The sequence below is a fragment of the Neovison vison genome, chromosome 10, assembly GCF_020171115.1.
Source record: "Neovison vison isolate M4711 chromosome 10, ASM_NN_V1, whole genome shotgun sequence".
Lineage (NCBI taxonomy): Eukaryota > Metazoa > Chordata > Mammalia > Carnivora > Mustelidae > Neogale > Neogale vison.
Window position 1 is genome coordinate 33,084,269 of NC_058100.1, and position 17,442 is coordinate 33,101,710.

Here is a 17,442-nt window from a genome sequence, read left to right on the forward strand (position 1 = left end):
GAATTTCAATGCTAGGGCACTCGGCAATTGTAACACAACGATCCTCCCTGGCCACAAATCCCAGTCCTCCTCAAACCTCGCCTCTCACGAGCAGCTGAGTCCCGCCTGTCCACCGCCCGTGTCCCTCTCCCGCAGCCAGCGCCACGCATCTGCCCCAGACTTTCTTCGCCTTCTCCTTGCTGGACGAACAGCTTCCCACCTGACCTCCTTTTCAATACCCCACCTTGCACACTGCTACCAAAGGGAGCTTCCCCGCACATAAATACTGGCCAAGTGGGGCACCTGGTGGCTCAGTGAGTCGAGCATCGGACTCTTGGCTTTGGCTCCGGTCACGTTCCTGCGGCTGCGCCATCGAGCCCTGTGTCGTGCTCCCTGCGCTCGGTGCGGAGCCGGCTTCGGAGTCGGCTTCGGAGTCTTTCTCCCTGTCCCACCGCACCCGCCCCTTCGCGCTCTGAAGTAACAGAATATACTTTTTCACAAACTGGCCAAGTCATTCCCCGACAGAAGAGGCCTTCACTGTCTGCACACACTGAGCACGGACGCGGTCTTGGAGCTCGGCTCAGAGCCAACTCTGAGACGTAGGAGAACTGCATTTCGGAGACAGAGTGCTTCGTCCCTCTTCAGCATTTTCAGACACAACAACGCCAGGGTAGCGGCCACTGCTGCAGACGTAAACACAACGCGCGGCGTGGTGGCCGCCTGGCCCGAAAGCCAGTCCTCCCAGTGTGGTCCCCAGAGGCCGTGCGCTGTCAGCCAGCACCTGCCGAACCCGGGCTGACTCGCACAACCCACTGGAGCCAGAATGGAACAGAAGTGACGCTGTCCATTCCTAACCTGTGCCTTGGGAGAGCTGCCCTGGCGCTTCCAGTAGCCCAGGGCAGCCACGTAAGAAGTTCACGGACACTGTCAGAGATGTGGCGAAGGGGAACAGAGGCCCTGCCACATCCCAAGATTACGTGGAAAGAGAGGCCCCGCTAAGCCCAGCCTTTCAGCCATCCCTTCCCAGGTGCCAGGGGACGGCTCCTCAGCTGACCTCGTGTGCGACAGAACCCCCAAACTGAGCCCTGTCAATCCAAAGAACTGTGAGGCCAAAATGGCTACTGATTTAAGGCACTAAGTTTTGGGGGAGCCCCAGCAACAGATAACAAACATCTCTCTGTCCCACCTCCTAGCTCCTTGAAAGCAAAGTGTTATACACCTCTACGGCCCCAGGACCTGAGACCTGGCATAAAAACAGACCTTAGGAATCATTTGCAAATACATTAATCTTATAGGAAAACAAATTATTTTAAAGTTCCTACAGGCTGACAAAAGGTTTTAAATCTTTTAAAACCTTGTATTGAGCTCAATATTGTCTCCTAAATATTCACGTCCACCCAAAATGTTACCCTAAAATGGTGTTGCACTGGTTAGAGTGAGTCCCAAATCCAATGACCTGGATCTTTTTAAAAAGGTCAAGTGAAGGGACACCCGGGTGGCTCAGTGGGCTAGGCCTCTGCCTTCAGCTCAGGTCACGATCCCAGGGTCCTGGGATGGAGCCCCACACTGGGCTCCCTGCTTGGCGGGGAGCCTGCTTCTCCCTCTGCCGGCCGCTCCCCCTGCTTATGCGTGCGCGCGCTCTCTTTCTCTGGCAAAAAAATCTTTAAAAAAGAAAAAGGCCAAGTGAAGACACAGGGGAAAAGGACAACCGAGGCAGACTGGCGCGACAGTTCCAAGCCAAGACACACCGAGGACCGCCAGGAGCTACCAGGAAGCAGGGCAGCTGGCATGGAAGGCTTCTCCCCTAGAGCTTTCAGAGAGAGCACGGACCCGCAGACACCATGACCCCAGACTTCTGGCCTCCAGAACCGGAAGAGAATGATTTCTATTGTGGTATTTGCTCTCCGAGACCCAGCGCCAACAGCACAAACCTGAGCCCCGGGCAGGGGTCATTACCAGGTCCCCAGCGGCTGATAAACCGGCCGGAAGGCTCAGGTCCGAGTCTCTGTGACGACTTAATTATGTTATGGTATTTAATTATAGACACTTAACGATGTCTGTCACAAAGCATCCACAAAGGATTCCTATTCCTTTTCCCCGAAGAATAAGCAAAGCAGAATCAGTTTTCCCAGGATAAGACCAAACACGCTCGTTTAACCACGTGCCTGTGTGAGCGGAGTGGAAATGCGACTCCTCAGCCCCGCTACCCCCGCGGCTTTCACGCCGACGCCGCCTCCAGCCTCCTGAGCGAGGCTCTTCTCGCTCCAGGGCCTCCGCCTCCCCCAGCCCCGGCCGCGCCCTCCACACCGAGCACCTCTGACCTGCGGCAGGATGACTTTCTTCAGCTGCTCCTGGGAGAAGTGCCCCACGTAGGCCTCCAGGTGGGAGAGCAGCACCATCCGCACGTGCTCCTCGTGCACCTCGAACAGCCGCAGCAGCACCGGGATCACCCGCGACTGGAACAGGGCCGGCGACAGCAGACACGGCGGCTCCCCCGGCGCACTGGCTACCCCCGTCAGAGGCAGTTACGGAGGAAAAGGCAGACTGTCACTTCCGGGAAAGGAGCGGCTGTGACAAAGAGTTCACTAACCCAGCCCACGAGTCGCCGCCCGCGCTCAGTCCTCTTCTGAAGGAACTCTCAGGCCCAAACCAAAGGAAACCTTTTTGGTTGCCCCAAATCACTCAGGCTCAGTTTTCTCAAACACGCCGTACTTGTAGAAATATTTTTGAGATACAGGATCAGACTCAATTGAACAAAGCCAGCCTGTATTTTCATGGACTCCCGAATCACTAACTCTGTACACGCTGGTGTAATCACGGGAATTTCATACACTAGATCAATAGGGCTGCTTCACTTTCACCTCCCCAATGAGGAGGTGGCAAATGTCCCAGTGGGACTTGATGCTGGGGGTCCTCCCCTCCTGCTGGTTACGGCAGTGGTTACCAGAGACCCCCCACCGTCATTCAGGGACTGTTATGAACAAGGATCGACAGTCCTGCAGGCCCGTTTGTAAAAGGCTCCCCAGGTGACTCAGAAGCACACCCCGCTGCGTGCCCGACCGAGCAAGAGAACCACAGAGCTACAAAGAAAAAACTCGGGGAATGACAAAGGATATAAGGAAATTCTACGTTGTAAGAGAGTTACTTATAATGCTGCTTTGCTGCATCAAGATCTTTTAAGAAAAGAGATTCTGAAAGCACAATTCTGCCTAACACGGAATTCTACAGAGCGACGTCAATGCTGCTCTCTAACCTGGTACGCTGCCGTCCGCGGTGCTTATGAAGCTACGGACGGTCCGAACAACACCCTCATTTCACACTCAGAAAAAACAGAAATTCCAAGTAGGAAAGTTACTTCCAGGCTTTCCAGTCTTTCCACTGGAAACACAAACTAAATGAGTCGCTCCTGGGGAGTCAGAAGGCACAGGCTTCACTGTAAATGCAAAGTCCCGGGAAGACGGAGCCTTCTCCCGACACCACGTGCGTCTCCTCCTCCAGCCGTGCGCGTGCGGGGACTCGTTTCCCACGTGCCAGCCTTCCCCGGAAGACCTGACTCCCCAGGGGAGGCTCCTTATCGACCCAGTGGGCTCCGGCAGCCCGATCTGAGTCACAGTGGTCACTCGGGCCAACAAGTGTTCTCAGAGACAGACCTAACCACACCTGGCAGGAATTTCCCTCAGCTCAAACGAGGGCTCATCATGCCCAAACTCCTTAATGACCAATCATCCTTTGAAAAACATTCACCTTTTTTGGGGCCGAGCAGATGAGGAAGAAAACTCTTAACAGCGACGGGCTCCGCAAACACCAGCTGATTAAGCAGCAGCGGCACCAACCGCGAGGCTATCAGCTCCTCCGACAGGCCGCTGACTCTGTCCAGCAGGAACCTGGGGGCAGAGAAGAGGAGCCTGGGAACCTGGGGGTGACACTTCAGACACAACCCTCTCCGACCTCGGTCCTGGGGTGTGTGGGGGGGGTGGGGGGCACGGGGAACTGTGGCCGGGGAAGGTGTAACAGGTGCTGACAAGGATTTCAGGAAAAATGCAGAGGGTGCGAGACAAGGCTGCCGGCACGCAGACAAGCTCCGACCTGAGCTAGGAAGGGTTCACCAAACTGCCCCGTGTCTACGGCGCCAGGGTCCTCTCCCCCAGTAAGCCAGGAGCTTCCTAGCCGATTAAAAGGACTTTCTGCAAAATTTAAAAAATGTAGTAATGAAATTGTCTCGAGTTTCCACGGTAAATAAAAATATAAGCTTTTGTTACTAAACTTCCTAAAATAACACACGTAAGAGGGCTCTGTGAAGAACACACAGGTGTCCGGGCCCCTGGAGGCTCATCGGGTCAGCGGCGGACTCCTGACTTCGGCTCAGGTCACCCTCTGGGGGTCGTGGGACTGATCCCCGTGTTGGGCTCCGGACTTGGGGGACGGGGGTGTGCTTGGGATTTTCCCTCTCTCCCTTTGCCCCAAAGCCCTACTCCTTCTCTCTCTCAAGTAAGGAAATCTTTAAAACAAGGGGAAAAAAAAAAAAAAGACGAAGGCAATAGGAAGTCATGGGGCAAGCTCCCCCTACAGCATTGCTGGCAGCAGACTGTGCCTCTCACGGCCCCCAACTGCTGTCACCCCAGAGCCCGGCCTCCTTGGGACCGCAGCCTGGACGGCGCCCCGCTCTGCTCCCCAAGCCCTGCTCCCCCAGCCCAAACACCGGCTCGCATCTCTTCCATTCTGAACTCCTCCCTCCCGTGTCCACTGCCTTCTCCGGCTACTCTGTGCTCTCTCCTCAGAAGTTCTCGTCTCGGGAGGTTCTACCCAGAGTCCACTCCCTCGCTCCCATCCCTTCGGAGCTCACCTGCGGCCTGGCTCCCCTCCTGCCAGCGGCTCCTCCTCAGCTGAGACCACCGGTGCCCCCAACTCCTCAGGGACAGGGACTCCCCCCACCTTCCCGCATGTGCCTTTGCCGGGAACACCGGGCTGTGCACATTTTCTGGCCCTCCTGTCCCCATCACTGCTTTGTCGCACCGGTCAGCCACCCCCTTACATGGCTGGGTGGCTGCCCCCCGGGTTACAGTTTGGGCGCTGGGTGTCCCCCAAGCCTCTACTTTCTCTGCAGGCTGCGGCGCCCTAGTCCTCACTGCTGGCTCCGCGGCCGCCGCCGTCTCTCCGGGGCCAGTGTGGCCAGGTGCCCACGCACACCTATGCCCACAGCCCCCCACCCACTGCGCAGGGACCCCTGACCCCACATTGCTCACGTGCCCAGCGGCTGGGGCCTCTCCTGCGGGATTCTCTCATGCTCTTGGGGATCTCCAAGGGCTGGCCAATCTGATGGCGGAAGGCCCCCTTCTCTGTGCCTTCACCGTACCCTTGGAGCCTGCCACGGTCTATAGACTGATCCAAACCCCGGGAAGAGCTCAGGCCGCGCCCTCCACAGGCACCAAAGCGATCCGCCCTGGGAGAGGTAACTGTCTCCCGGCTGCTTTCACGGCTTTGATGCATGAAGCCCGCTGCTCACCGACAGTGTTACTGGTCCTCACCGCCCCCGACCCCAGGAGGGTGCCCACCTTTCACTCACCCTGCCTGGGGGTCTGCGCTCCGACAGGACCCAGCTGCTGGCGGTGCCATGCTTGGCTTGCACCGCGCCCTGCCTCTGTGCGTTAGTTCACGCTGTCCTGTCCTGAGGCCCACACCACCTCCTCTGACCACCGCCGCCCTCCCCTCTGGGGTCTCAGGAGGCCCCCCGCAAGCTCATCACTGTTTCCCCCACCAGAACCAACTGTCCATCCCAGGGCCTACCCAAAGGCCAACACGAAGGGTGTCCAACAAGCTTAGTCCGAGAAAGTAAGTGTGGACTCATCTCTCCAGAACGCCCCAAGTGAAAATATGGACTTAATCCAAGTTAACTGAATTGTAAGCCCTTCACTTTCTGAACTTACTTGAAAAATTCCGTTTTCTCCTCTTCACTCTTCAATGTTAAACTTTTCAAGAAATTCACAACTTCTAGAAAATCATTCCTAAATGCCAAAGAGGAAAAAAAAATGTGCAGGACAATAGGTTAGTGAAGGCATGTTAAATCCTGAAGCCATAAGCACAGACCACACTATGCTAAGGGCCAAGGAAGCGTTCTCCTGTGCCGCTTCGAGGAGAAGCAGTCACGAGACACACGCTCCGCACCAGCCGTGGAGAATCCAGCATTTTAAGAGCAGCAGAGAGAGCTGTGAAGAGGATACGTGCTTCGGCGCACACGGTGCGCAAACACACCCTCGCAGACCCGGTGGTTCGAGCGGCCAGAGCCACCGGAGCTGCTGCTGCGACAGGGTGTGGCGACAGAACCGTCCCCAGAGCGGCGGTACTGGGCGAGCAGCCCCACCAACGGTGGCCAGATCGCCAGTCTGCTCTGGGGCAGAAGAACTTTGAGGGGCTTGGGCAAAGAGGCATCTCTCGTGCCAGTCCTAGGAATCTTCCCACTGCTCCCGCCCGAAGCAGGGAGGAGGGTGACGGGTCAGCAGGCGCACTCTGCTCAGCCCCCGGGCAGCGCTGCTCCCGCCCTCCCATCCTGCGGGACGGGGCTGCTGGCCCACCCGCACGCGGCCCCGCCAGCACAGCCGGCCCCCCGCATCTGCACATCCTACATCAACACCCCTTTCCCTGTGGCTCAGCAGCAGAGAAAAGCACTGGGTTATTCTGTCTAACCCGGTGGGCTCCCACGCAGCCGGCGGCTTCAGGAAGAGGGAGCCTGTGTGGGTTTGGGCTTTCTCTCCCATCTCTGCTTCAGATACGATTCTTACTGACAACTCTGACCACCCGTGATGAGATAATCTACTTGCTGTAAAGGACTGTCCTTCGTAGAGATCTTGTATCAAGGTAAATTACATATTGGTATGAATTATATGAAAGGACACAGAAATGCCTCTCCTAGAAAGACTCTTGTAATGAGAAAGGTTTTGAACAGTTTCTTTGAAATGTAAACAATAAATAAAATTCTAATAACTAGAGTGACACTACCTCTCTGCCCTGTTAAATAACACGGCCTGAGTCCCACCCTCGAGGTCCGTGTCCCCCTCCCGGGAGAACGTTAGCTTTCGCTCCGCTCTGGTTTTCCCGGGGCTCCAACTGCACACTAGGGTCTTCAGTTTCAAAACAACAGAAGATCGATTTCACTAATAAAAGTTGCGACTTTGGGCGGTGGAAAGGAAGAGGAGGAGGACACACAGTTACAACTGACCTTGAAGAGAGGTTCAAAACCATCTCTGAGTCGGGCGACAGGGCTATCGCTCTAGCGTGGCCCCGCGCCTGTGCCTCTGCGCTCCTCTTCCACCGTGTTACTAAACCGAGAAGACCATCTTCTGCCTGAAGAGAAACGAGCTCCTCTCCCCCAACAAGAAAAAATTTCAACAGTAACAAATTCTTCTCCACAACAGGACAGCAGCAGAGTCAGCTCCCTGACGGCTGCCAACGGCGGACACGGCCTCGCCTCTGCATCGGCCCAAGTCCTAAGGGCCCTGGGCTGTGGCCTCCAGACTCCAGCCTTCGCCACAGTTAAAATTTCTCAGACTTCCTGTGGTAAGACCCCAAGAGGCAGCCCACCCCGCCCTCTGCTGCCCCACGTGGACGCGATCGAACCTCTCCTGACCACAAGCGGCAAGCACAGGCCAGAGTGTGTGCCCGGGGCCGCCACACCGCACGGCCGGACGCAGGGTCCGAGGGCAGGCCGGCGGCAGGGACAGCCCACCAAGCCCGCCAGGCGCCCTCACCTGAAGAAGTCATGGGACAGTAAGGTGCGGAGCGCTGGCCGACATTTTGGAAGGGGATTCAGCAAGGCTGTGTGCAAGGTCTGTTGCAAGCTGGAGAGAACGTCCGCTGAAACTGAAATCCAGAGCGACAGTTAGTTTCCAATGCCTTCTCCCTCCTTCCAGGACCTCTATAGCTGGAGACTGACGAGAGCAAAAACCAACCTGTAAAAGCCCAAACAAACAAAGGCCTGGCTGTTGCCAAACAGCTTCCTGCTCGCCTGAAGCCAGACTCCGTGGCCGGAGCAGAAAACGCAGCTGCCCATGCAGCCAACACCGCCCCCCTGGGCCTTGCTGTGGAGCCCCTCACCTCCCGGCTGTCCTGTCTGGAGGACAAGCTCAGCCGCGGGAAGGCTGGAGAGGGGGCAGGTCCCTAGGCCTCTCCCACCAGGTTCCTCATCCCCAGAACACAGCAGGTTGCTGGGACGACTGTGTTTTCTGATCGCCCAAGGACGGCATGTAATTACCACCGGTCCAGACTCAGTGGGGTAGTAAGTTTGGCCCCACGAGGGAGGCCTTAGAGCCCTAAGGGTGTAATTCTCAAGTATTTCTAGGCTGAGACGATTCCGAGCCAGCAGCTGAATGACGCTTGTGACTCCAGAACACGCAGACACCGGGGGCAGGAACCAGGAACCACATCAGAGCTGCACCGAGCTCGGGCCGCGTGTGACCCGGCCAGCAGGGGCCTCCCGGGGCAGGCGCCCCCGCGCCCCTTCGCCCGTCAGCAGGCTCCAAGCGGCCGCTGGAGCGCTTAAGAGAGAAAAAAACAGCGTGCTCAGGAACCTGGGCTCTCCAGGGCCGCGAAAGAGAAGGCAGTAAGTACATTACACCAAGAAGAAAAAAATCAAAAGGGCTTGGAAAGAATAAAGGGATGTTAAGCTTTGGATTCATAAAAAATGTTGAATCCTCTTTCCTTCAGGTCGCTCCACATCAGTCCACACCAGCGCTCACTCCCGTGCCTGGCCGGGTAAGGAACGCAGGCTTCGGCCCGCAAGGACCAATCCCAGTTAGTATCCCGAGAGTGACCGCGGATACCCAGAGTCAGAGCCGAAAGTGGCTCCTACTTAAAAAGCTTTACGTCTGCAAAGTAAAGAAATCAGAGCTTCTTTTAGCAGGGAAACTGCTGTTAAGATCTGCCCTAGACAGGCTATGTGGCGAGCGACAGGTTCCTCCCTGCGATCAAAGCCCGCAGCGCTCTGAACCCACACGGAGCAGGCTGTGAATGACCTTCCTACTTACTCTGTGGATATAGCAGCACAACCCCGACTCACCCTGTCCGCTTAAGATTGTGAGCAGACTTTCCACCACGGTCCCAAATGCATAGGCGTCCCGGGCATGTCCGTGTGACTCGGGCAGGGTCGTGAATTCTGGAGACTGAAAGCAGGAAAGATGATTAAAACCAGAGAATCTGCCTTACACACCGGATCTCAGTTTTCTCTGAAGCCCTGTCCCATATCTGCATTTAGGACACTCCAAGCTAACCTTACGGTACCAGCCACAAGCCTGGAGGCTTCCATAGGATGAGGGAAAGGAATTTATCAAAGACAAAAATATCAAACAAGGGCAAAAAGAAAACAAAAGGGCTAAACAGGATATGTCTGTGGCTTTCAAAAATATTTCTGACTGCAACCCAGATTTTTAAAATTTTTATTATTATTACCGTTAGTGGCAGTAGTACATACACATAAGTATAAATACACACATAATAGAAATAGAAGTTTCATAAAACAATACTCAGCCTTACTACCTACAGAACTTAAGGAGGTTTTCTATTTTACTCTTTTTTCTCAAAGCTTGTCAGAACCTCTAACTTGATTTAAAACCCAAAAATCAGCCTGAAAAACACTAGTACATACACATGGTACCAATCTGGATCAACAGGGCTTATTTCAAGGCTTGGGTCTATACTCAAGTTTGGAGTTGGGTCTGTTTCCCATAAAGCAGTTAAATGTGTCTCTGGGGATCACTGTCTGTTTACAGTAGTTACGAAAACAAATTTAGAGGAAGCAACTTCCTCACATTTACTGGTAAATGCAATCTTTCTTCACCAGCAGCTGGTGGTAAAGACAAGAAACAGAATTGAAAGGTTCATCGACTTGGCAGGGAAATCTGCAGAGGGAACCTTCGTCACACAAGATTATTAATGCCAATAATCACTCTGCTGTGTCTTGGGGAGTCCCAGCTCATAACCCACAGGCCGATGCATGGCTTGGGGGAAGCGCAGGAGGGGCTGGGGCGCTATGTCCCCAGCTCTTCGGGCTTCCAGCAACATACAAAGACCACGAAGCCAGGACCAAGCACCGGCCCTCTCCGTTTACACAGTAGCACAGGTGTCCGTACCTCCAAAAATGGAAGCGGACTGTCAAGAAAACGGCTCCCTGCTGTGGTGATGAGATTAGTCTGAGAAGCTGTCATGGCCCAAGGCGTTAGGAGGCATCCACGACTTGGCCAAGAAAGAGGGGGCAGGCGAAAGGTTACATTTCATACTCAGTTACCCAAAGAAGCCTTCGTTACAGCTGAAGCGTCTCATCTTACCATCTCTTCAGGAGGGATAGATGCTGGGTCTCTGACTGACTGAATACTCCTCAGAAACTAGAGAAATAAATTAAGGAAAATAATTCATACATAGGTTTGGTGAACCAGTCTCTTATACCAAGTTACAGAAGCAACCGCAATGGAAACAGCAGCAATGATGCCTTCACACCATGCCGCATGTTCAACACACACATCTGAAATCTGCGAACTGAAACCTGGCCCAGCGCGAGGCTCAAGAAAACACGGTTGGTCCCTCGCCGCACCCCTCAGCGGGGCAGGTGCCCTCCGCTGTTCAGAGGCTTCTCTGCATCTCACTCCCTTGCACTAGTCATCGGGGATACGTCTTTCTTATCCTGCCTAGTTACTGACAAATAAAAGGCTTTTCTAGCATAGAACAAATCCCTCATTAATCTGGCCGAGTCAAGTCAATCTTAAGGAAAAGTTGAAGACTTTATGAGCTACACAGATGATGTCCACAGAACAAGGACACTGATTCACTGATTCGAAGACTATTGTTCAAGAGCTTCTATGTCCCAAACACCACTCAAGGCACGAGAAATACAAAAGGAATAGGACAAACTCCCTGGCCCAGCCCGGAGCTCACGACCGAGAATGTAAACTAGCAATCTGAGTGACACGCCGAGCGCCCGGGAAGCACAGGGGGAGGGACAGATTTCACTGGGGAGGGGACGCCCGGGGGAAGGCGCCACAAAGAGACTCAACTAGACTGCGGACTTCTTCTGGACCGGGAATGAGGCGCCCAGCAACGGAATGGCATGCAAGGGCAGAAGAGGTACAGGATACCGGCCCTGAGAGAACACGGGGGGTGGCCAGAGTGCAGCTCAGTGACTGGAAGTGGTACGTGAGGCTGAAGGGAGGCTGGGAAAGAGCCTGCGGAGGGCCTCCCAGGCCACGGTGAAGACTCTGGAACATGAGTCACAGGATGACTTACGTGCTGTTACACTAATTAGATGTAAGGTGAATTCTGAGAAGAAAGGGATTGACTGGGGCAGAAATATTATTAGAGGAACACCTCTGTGGTGGAAGGAGCATTTGAACTGGGCGAGAGGCCACGAAGGTACACATTTAACGTGGCTCACGTGTGGAAGCCCCACAAGAGAACGGGGAAACCAGACACGGCCAGTAAGTCAGCGAGCCGCCATCTCCACAGGGCTGCCATGAGGGGCCTGGTTTGGTTTTGTTCTGTTTTTCAGAAAGAGCAAGCCTAGCAGCAACAGGTAAAATGGTGAAAACAAGAAACAAAACAGAAGAGAAAGGTTCATCAACTAAGGAGGGAAATTTGTAGATCCTGGTCAGACAAACCATGAAGAGGTACAGAGGCAGCGACAACACGGCCCGCCGGGAGGATTAAGATGCGTGGGTCTCGACTCCGGCTGGTAGGACACAGTGTGTGTCTGTGGACACCATGGATGGTTGTAAACGAACATCTGTTCTGTACCTAATGCACACCAGGCACCACTCTGGGCGAGACTAAATCTAAAACTCTCACCCCCTCAAGAAGCTCAAACACTGGCCAAGAAAACAGACACACGAAGGTCATTTCAACACTGGACATTAGGTGATGTGATTACGTGCAGGTACTCGAGGAGCAGCAGCAGGAACATCCCATTAGAAAGCGGACCGAGCCAGTTTACCTCTCGGTCTGTTTCCTCAGCGACCAAATCGGGAGACAAGAAGAATGGAGGCGGGGGCCCCTCTGAAGAATAAGGCCCAGCGTTCTGGGAACACGAGCACCGCAGTGAAGTCACGTCCCTAGACCTACGCTCGCCCTAGCGCTGCAGAAAGTCCCCAGGCAGGACCCACATACCAAAATGCTACCCAGTTCTGAGAGGCACCAAGGGCCCATCCCCTGGCTTACCTCGGGTGTGGCCTGAGGAACTTTGCAGACGGTTTCCATCCCTCCCAGCTTCCAGTGCCCGTCCTCGCTCACAAACACAGAGGATGAGCAGACATTGTTGTGCGTTAGGTGTCCCTGGAGAAAAGAACAGGAGGCTGCCACTAGAATTTCTGAAGCAGGAGTTTAAAAAAACTAAATACTGAACACCGGGAAGAGATACGGTGAGTCATCCCACTGGCGGCGCGGTAAATGGAAGGACAACCGGAAGGAACGAGGGATGGGATAAGCCTGGCTTGGCCCCGTGAGGCCGGGGAGCACGACACGGCCACGGAGGGCTCTTCCTCTGCTGCCCGTCCCTGCTTCCGCCGGCGTCTGGGGAACCGAGTTCCTCAAACGTGAGGTCACAGGTCTTCACAGTCTACATCGTTTGCTTCCATCCTTTAACGATACAGTTTGATACAGTTTACCTTTGCTCCCACAGGCTGCTGTATTGTTTTTCTCCTCTAAGTTCTTTCTCACCTAAATTCTATCACAAACCCAGACCCACTTCACCTGAAATCTTGTCAGCAGGCATTTAAAAATCCTGCTCGAAGAAGAGGAAAATGGAATTTTCCCCCACAGACCACCAAAGTGCCAAAATTTAAAACTATTAAAAAAAAAAAAAAAAACCAGCCAAATAAATGAGAAGAGGAAAATGAGAACAGGACAGAAGTGTATTTTGTTCCAAACCAAAATCATTTCAGTAGACTAATGTATTTTAAATATTCTATTCACTAGGTCAAGTATGTGCACATTTTGATAGGGAACACTCCAAGATACATATATATATTCTAAAGGAAGGTTCAGAACAGTGTATACGGTATTTTTACATTTGAAAAAAACAAAGGAGAATAAGCACAGGGACATGTGGTTCATACGCACACCGGCCCTCTCAGGACTAAGAGGCTGATCACTGTGGGGACTTCTGGACAGAGGTGAGGGGCTGAATGCGGGGTGGGGGGGCTTACCCTTCCCTGCATGTACTCTCACACTATTCAAACTTTCTACCATGTGCATGTACCTTCTCCAACAAAGAAAATACTCCTTCATGTGAAGCACTAATAATTCTTCTTTATATGAATCATATATATATATATATATATATATATGGATTTTATTTATTTATTTGACAGAGATCACAAGCAGGCAGAGAGGCAGGCTCTCTGGAGCAGAGACCCCAATGCGGGGCTCGATCCCAGGACCCTGGGATCATGACCTTAGCCAAAGGCAGAGGCTTTAACCCACTGAGCCACCCCGGTGCCCTGTATCTTAGACGTATTTTTAAAAGGTGATAAATCCAAGATGATATCTGGAATCTGTCTCCAATTAACAGAAAAAGTTAAAAAAAATACACTGAGATGAGTCAAATGCCAGTGTTTCTAACTGGTGACTGGTAACTTTTCATCTCGGAGGACTGCCAGAGGCCTCACTCAGTACTTAATGGAATGTAAATTCCATTAAGAAATCACTCAATAGGGGCACCTGGGTGGCTCAGAGGGTTAAAGCCTCTGCCTTCGGCTTGGGTCATGATCCCAGAGTCCTGGGATCAAGCCCCACATCGGGCTCTCTGCTTGGTGGGGATCCTGCTTCCTCCTCTCTCTCTGCCTGCCTCTCTGCATACTTGTGATCTCTGTCAAATAAATAAATAAATTCTTTTTTTTTTTTTTTTAAAGGTTTTATTTATTTATTTGACAGAGAGAGAGAGAGAGAGAGAGACAGAGATCACAAGCAGGCAGAGGCAGAGAGAGAAGCAGGCTCCCTGCTGAGCAAGGAGCCCGATGCGGGGCTCGATCCCAGGACCCTGAGATCATGACCTGAGCTGAAGGCAGCGGCTTAACCCACTGAGCCACCCAGGCGCCCCATAAATAAATAAATTCTTAAAAAAAAAAAAAAAATAAGGTCAATAATACTGTCACTAAATAGACCAAAAGTAAACCCAAGACTATACGCTTATCCTCTTAAGAGCAAACCTGAGCGCAGTGTTAAGATTCTGTCTCCTGGGGCGCCCGGGTGGCTCAGTGCTCCCCTTCGGCTCAGGTCACGATCCTGGGATCATGGGATCGAGTCCCCATGGAGCTTCCTTCTCCTCCCTCTCTCAGTGCTCCTCCCCTCCCCATGCTCGTTCTCGCTCCCTCAAATAAATAACCTTAAAAAAAAAAAAAAGAGGCCATCTCTCAGTAGACACCCACTCAAATGAGAACGGGTATGTAAAGCTTTGCCTTTTCCTAAGAAATGGTAATTTCTTCCTTCAAAATCTAAAATGTCACAGAATTCCGGGGACCAAACAGGAACTCTGGTTTACAGCAACACTGATGATAAGGCTTTCTCTTTTTCTTAAGAATAGTAATACCCGATGCAAGTGTTTTCAGGTAAATATTTCCCCCAAACCAGAAGGAGACAGTGGTAAACCGAAATAAAGTCCTATAAAAATAAAGTTCTATAAAAAACTGGCCAGAGAAGCCCACTGCACACACCACCAGTCTGGAGCCCTTCTCATGCCTTCCAACAAGCTCGTCTCCCACAGGAAGATTCACGTGAGAATTTCTGTTCCTCCCCTAACTTAGAAGCACTCCCACACAGGCCAGCCCTCCCGTCTGTGTCAAGGCCCCGGGGCAGCCTGTGTCTTCGGTACTTACTCTGTCGTGAAGGAAGATGAGAGCCAGCAGGATGTCGTAGATGCCGGCACAGACCTCAGCGGAAGACAGCGTTTCTAAAGCCACTTCCAGAGGCTGTACTCGCTCAGTGACTAGATGAATCCCATCTGCCTCCACAGTGCAAGATAAAAATCTCAGCAGGCAAGGGTGACGGAGTGTCTTCAAATGCTTTAAAGATACAAACGCAAGGGGTGGGAGAGTTAATGACTCAGAACCAGACTAACCGTAGTTTCTTATACATCACAGTCCGAGTCAGAACACGGTTAGTTCCACTCAAGGTCCCTCCCAGCTCCCTACTTTCCTCACCTACCCCCCTAAATCTCAAACAAGGCACAGGAAAATCTGTGACCTGTTCTGAGTTCCTTCACTTTACCAACATTTAAATGATTCTATAGAGACTTCCGGTTCCCTTCCGACAGTGTAAGCCCCCAGGAGCCCGGGCCTCTCCACGACACTACCATATACTCTGAACAAAGTACCCCAACAGTGACCTGAGAGCTCAGCAAGGTAAACAAGAGCACACAGACTACACAAGGGAGTCAGGATTAGCAGAAGAGACCCCTGTGGAAGGGGTTCTGGTTTAGGGCCGGCCCTTCTCACCAGCTGTGTGCTAAAGGCAGGCCCTGCTTGGGAGGGCAGTGTAGCAGAGGGGGCTGAAACTCTGACCGAGACCTTGGCAGCTTTCTGGCCAGAAGGAGAACAGAGAGGAGTCCAGACAAGCCTGAGTATGAGGCTATTCCAGAGGGGAAGGAACTGGAGAAGGAGATGCTCTGGTTATCTATTATACCCACTTGGGTCTCAGACTAACTCCTGAATCAAGCACGGACAAAACAGACCCAAACCAGCATAGCCAACTTTTGAGAAATGAACTGAGGTTAGAACTACCATGCACAGGAAGGGTGCAGGCGAGCAGCTGGAAAACTTGAAGCCTGAACCAAAGGGGATGGACTGCTGAATCAAAAACCTCAGTAATCTCTAGAAGACTTTAACACAACCAAGAGTCAATGCAACATGACATTCAGAATGTGTGGGATGCAACCTAAAATGTTCCTACTCAACAAAGAACCATAAAAAGTGAAAAGACATCCAAGATATACCAACCCCGAGATGGCCTGGATAACAGAACTCTTAGGAAGAATGTAAGGCCGTTTCCCCACTATGTTACAACCATTCTTCCCTAGAGGTAAAGGAAAACAGGAAATAAACAGAAGTTCTCAGCAGAGAAAGAAATGTTATTTAAAACAAGAGGAAGTTTTAGGAAGGAAAAATAAAATATTAGAAACTAACCCAATGATTGGACTCAACAACAAAATGCAGACTGATGTAGAGGCAAGAGTCAGTGAACCTATGCTAACTAGTCTGAAGAACAAAGAGAAAAATTTCTTTTTTATTTTTTTTTAAATGATCACAACATCAAGAAACTGTGTGGGGCGCCTGGGTGGCTCAGTGGGTTAAGCCGCTGCCTTCGGCTCAGGTCATGATCTCAGGGTCCTGAGATCGAGTCCCGCATCGGGCTCTCTGCTCAGCGGGGAGCCTGCTTCCCTCTCTCTCTCTCTCTGCCTGCCTCTCTGCCTACTTGTGATCTCTCTCTGTCAAATAAATAAGTAAAAATCTTAAAAAAAAAAAAAAACTGTGACAATAATAAAGGTCTAACATACATAACTGGAATCCCAATAAAGAGAAGAAAAGAAATGGCACATAAAAAATATAATGGCCTGAGAACTTTCCAAATTCAGCCAAATACTTAAGTTTACAGATTTAAGAAGTTCAATAAACATCAAACAGGATAAATCAAAGAAAACTACATCACACACGTTATCGTCAAACTGGAGAAATCAGATAAATAAAAAAATCTCAGAGGCAGCTAGAGAAAACCATTATTACGTGGAAGGGAATGACAATTTGAGTGATGCAAACTTCTCATCGGAAAACACAGAGGCCGGGGCGCCTGCCTTCGGCTCGAGCTGTGATCCTAGGGTCCTGGGATGGAGCCTGCACATCCTGGGATCGAGCCCCGCACCGGGCTCCCTGCTCAGTGAGAAGCCTGCTTCTCCCTCTCGCACTCCCCCTGCTTGTGTTCCTTCTCTCGCTGTATCTCTCTGTTTCAAATAATAAACAAAAAAGAAAAGAAAACACAGAGGCCCAAAGACAAAGGGGAATACGTACTCTAAAGCACTGACAAAAAAAAAAAAAAAAAAAAAAAACCAAACAGTATCGACCCTGAATAATATAGCAAAAATATCCTTCCGGGAAAAAAAAGTAAAATAAAGGCATTTTTGATGATGGAAAACAAAAGTTATTGCCAGAGGACCCACCCTAAAAAAAAAATGCTACAGGAAGTTCTTCTGGCTGAAGAGGCAATGACACCAAATGGAAACGTGGATCTCCAGAACTGAAGGAAGAGCGGCAGAAATGGTAAGTATCAGGATGGATTCCAATGCCCCACATCGGCCTCTTGGGTAAGATGCGCAGGACTGTGTGGAGCAGACATGACGCTGCTGGGTCAGGTTCTCCACGTGAGTGATGCACAGGGAACTCCCGAACAACACAGGTTTAAACTGTGTCCATTTCTATGCAGACTTTTTCAACAAACAGTGCA

General features: G+C 51.8%; 1 protein-coding gene across 4 annotated transcripts in view; it reads right to left on the reverse strand.

Moving 5' to 3' along the window:
- SCYL3 (SCY1 like pseudokinase 3) overlaps nucleotides 1-17,442 on the reverse strand; it is a 42,799-nt gene that overhangs the window by 12,304 nt on the left and 13,053 nt on the right. For all 4 annotated transcript variants that reach the window (XM_044266935.1, XM_044266938.1, XM_044266937.1 and 1 more), the window contains exons 3-10: nucleotides 14,826-15,011; nucleotides 12,172-12,285; nucleotides 10,293-10,349; nucleotides 9,029-9,131; nucleotides 7,722-7,833; nucleotides 5,904-5,981; nucleotides 3,724-3,863; nucleotides 2,301-2,485 (exon numbers count right to left, since the gene is read on the reverse strand). In XM_044266935.1, the coding sequence (XP_044122870.1) occupies nucleotides 2,301-2,485; nucleotides 3,724-3,863; nucleotides 5,904-5,981; nucleotides 7,722-7,833; nucleotides 9,029-9,131; nucleotides 10,293-10,349; nucleotides 12,172-12,285; nucleotides 14,826-15,011 (975 nt within the window). The remainder of the gene's footprint in view (nucleotides 1-2,300; nucleotides 2,486-3,723; nucleotides 3,864-5,903; nucleotides 5,982-7,721; nucleotides 7,834-9,028; nucleotides 9,132-10,292; nucleotides 10,350-12,171; nucleotides 12,286-14,825; nucleotides 15,012-17,442) is intronic.